This window comes from Corvus brachyrhynchos, unplaced genomic scaffold (assembly GCF_000691975.1).
Source record: "Corvus brachyrhynchos isolate BGI_N302 unplaced genomic scaffold, ASM69197v1 scaffold308, whole genome shotgun sequence".
Lineage (NCBI taxonomy): Eukaryota > Metazoa > Chordata > Aves > Passeriformes > Corvidae > Corvus > Corvus brachyrhynchos.
Genome location: NW_008239538.1, coordinates 136,101 through 138,507, shown reverse-complemented (window position 1 = coordinate 138,507; position 2,407 = coordinate 136,101). Strand labels below are relative to the sequence as shown.

The 2,407-nt window shown below is 62.0% G+C and overlaps 1 protein-coding gene across 1 annotated transcript in view; it reads left to right on the top strand.

Annotated features, from left to right (window-relative positions):
- Positions 1–1,988, top strand: part of LOC103620439 (erythroblast NAD(P)(+)--arginine ADP-ribosyltransferase-like) — a 4,517-nt gene extending 2,529 nt beyond the window's left edge. Inside the window, 3 exon segments of the mRNA XM_008639049.2 lie at positions 536–936; positions 939–1,295; positions 1,674–1,988. Coding sequence (XP_008637271.1) covers positions 558–936; positions 939–1,295; positions 1,674–1,759 — 822 coding nt within the window. The 5' untranslated portion in view covers positions 536–557 and the 3' untranslated portion in view covers positions 1,760–1,988.
- Positions 1,989–2,407: the final 419 nt, after the last annotated feature.

Here is a 2,407-nt window from a genome sequence, read left to right as displayed (position 1 = left end):
AGGGGATGGTGGGAGTGGGATTGGGGTCCTGGGGGGGCTGGGAGACACTGTGGGGGCAGGTGGGGATCCCCGGATTTGGGTTGGGGTCCTGGGGTGACACCAAAGAAATTGGGGACTGGGAGGGGAATTTGGGGTCTGGGGACGGGCCGAGGGGGACACTGGGGGGCTCAGGGAGTGACCCCAGATTTGGATCAGGGTCCTGGGGGGCTGAGGGGACGTGTAACCATGGGAGTGGGTTCGGGCTTCTGGGGGGGCCAGGAGGACATGGCACTGTGGGAGTGGGGTTGGGGTCCCTGGGGGGCTGGGGGGCGTTGGGGGGTCCAGAAGTGAGCCCAGGATTTGGGATCATGGACCCAGGACATGTCCAGGGGTCTCCTGGCCAGGAGTGCCTCTCCTCCCCCTGGGCTGACCCCACTCCCCTCCCCAGTCCCTCCCTGAGGAACCCTCCCCGTGTTGCCTCAGTGTCCCCCCAGTGTCCCCCCAGTGTCCCCTAGTATCTCAGTGTCCCCTCTGTGTCCCTCTGTGTCCCACTCAGCTCCCCATGGCCTCTCCCCTCCATGGCTCCCCTGGCTCACACCCTGGCCCTGCTGGCAATGACCGTGGCCACTGTGGCCATCGAGGTGGTGCCCCTGGACATGGCCCAGAACTCCTTCGATGACCAGTACCAGGGCTGTGGCCCTGCCATGGCCGCGGCGTTGCCGGCCCTCAACCGCTCTGAGTTCCAGCAGAACCCTCTGTTCGCCGAGGTCTGGGCGAAGGCCAAGGCCAAGTGGCAGGAGAAGGGGTCCTGTGTGTCCCCTCTGTCATCCTCAGCCCAGGCCATCGCCCTCATGGCCTACACGATGAATGACCTGCACGAGCAGTTCAACGCGGCCGTGCGCAAAGCCGGGAGCTCCCCTCGGGAATACCGGGACAACTTCCCCTTCAAAGCGCTGCATTGCTGACCGATGCCCTGGCGACACTGAGGGGACAGAAGTGTTATGATGTGTTCCGGGGGGTGAGCAATAAGCAGTTCAAGGCACAGCGTGGCCAGAAGGTCCGGTTTGGTCAATTTGCGTCAACGTCGCTTTCCAAAGCCGTTGCCCAGAGCTTCGGCACGGACACGGTGTTCCAGGTGCACACGTGCCACGGTGGGTACATCCAGCGATTCTCCTGCTTTTCTTTTGAGAAAGAGGTGCTGATCCCGCCCTTCGAGACCTTCGAGGTCACTGATGTCACCCAGGACAAGAAGGGGGAACGGATCCAGCTCCGCTCCACCGGGACCCTCAGCAACTACAACTGCGAGTGGCTGCAAGGTGACGGCACAGAGGGGACAACCGGGGGGATGGGGACACCCGTGATAAGGCCCAGGGGACACTGACACCCACTGGGGATGGGGGACAGGGACACCCAGCCCTGGGGACACCCACTGTGGGCAGGGGACACCCATGGTAGGGCACAGGGGGTGGGGACACTCGCTGCCAGCTGTGGGGACACTCATTGAGAGCGTGGGGACAGGGACACCCATGACAGGGCGCAGGGACGGGGACCCCCACATCTGGGAGGGGCCAGGGACACTCCTGACAGTGGGGAACAGGGACAGGGAAAGGGACAGACACAGGGAGCTGTGGGTACGAGGCTCGTGTGCTGGACGCGGGTGAGCTGGCCCCTGCCCCTTGTCTTTGTCCCCCCAGATGGGAGTGGCCCCAGGGACCCCCCTCTCCTCAGAGGGCTTCTCCTGGCCACCACAGCCCTGGCAGTGGCCAGCGGGATCCTCTGAGCCACAAGCCCATCAAGGTCACCACAGTCACTGTGGCCACCATGGCCACCAAGGCCACCAGGACCCCCAGAGCAACGAGGCCACTGCTCTGCCAATTCCCGGGGGCGATTTAAAGGCCACAGACAGCAGTGGAAAGAATGTTGTTATTTTACCATGGCAACACAAGAGTAAAACGATTGATCCAATAAAACTCCGCGCTCGGCTTTAGCCACAAGCAAGAGTAAACAAGGCAATGCAGCTGATGGTTACTCTACGAGAGAAAGGAGAGCGACTGAGAAGGGTCCATCAGCAATTGCTGAATTACCATCACCAGAGCGACTGAGAAGGGTCCATCAGCAATTGCTGAATCTTTACCATCACCCAGATCCGCAGTCGCTGGGGAGCCCTGGCTGCAGCGAGGAGCTGGAGAACCTTCCCAGCAACTGGGACATTCCTGCCCCGAAAGTGGGTCCAGCTTTTATAGGCCCGAGTCAGCAAGCCCAAGTGACCTGTTTCTATGTTTAGCACAGAAACTCCTGGATCTGATGGCACACGTCCCGACCAGCAGGGGCCCGGCCTTGGCCAGCGCCCAGGCCTCAGCGGGGAGGGTTTCCCCTGAAATACCCAACAGACCGGCCTCCATTCACGGAGGTGGGAAAAGGGCTGAAA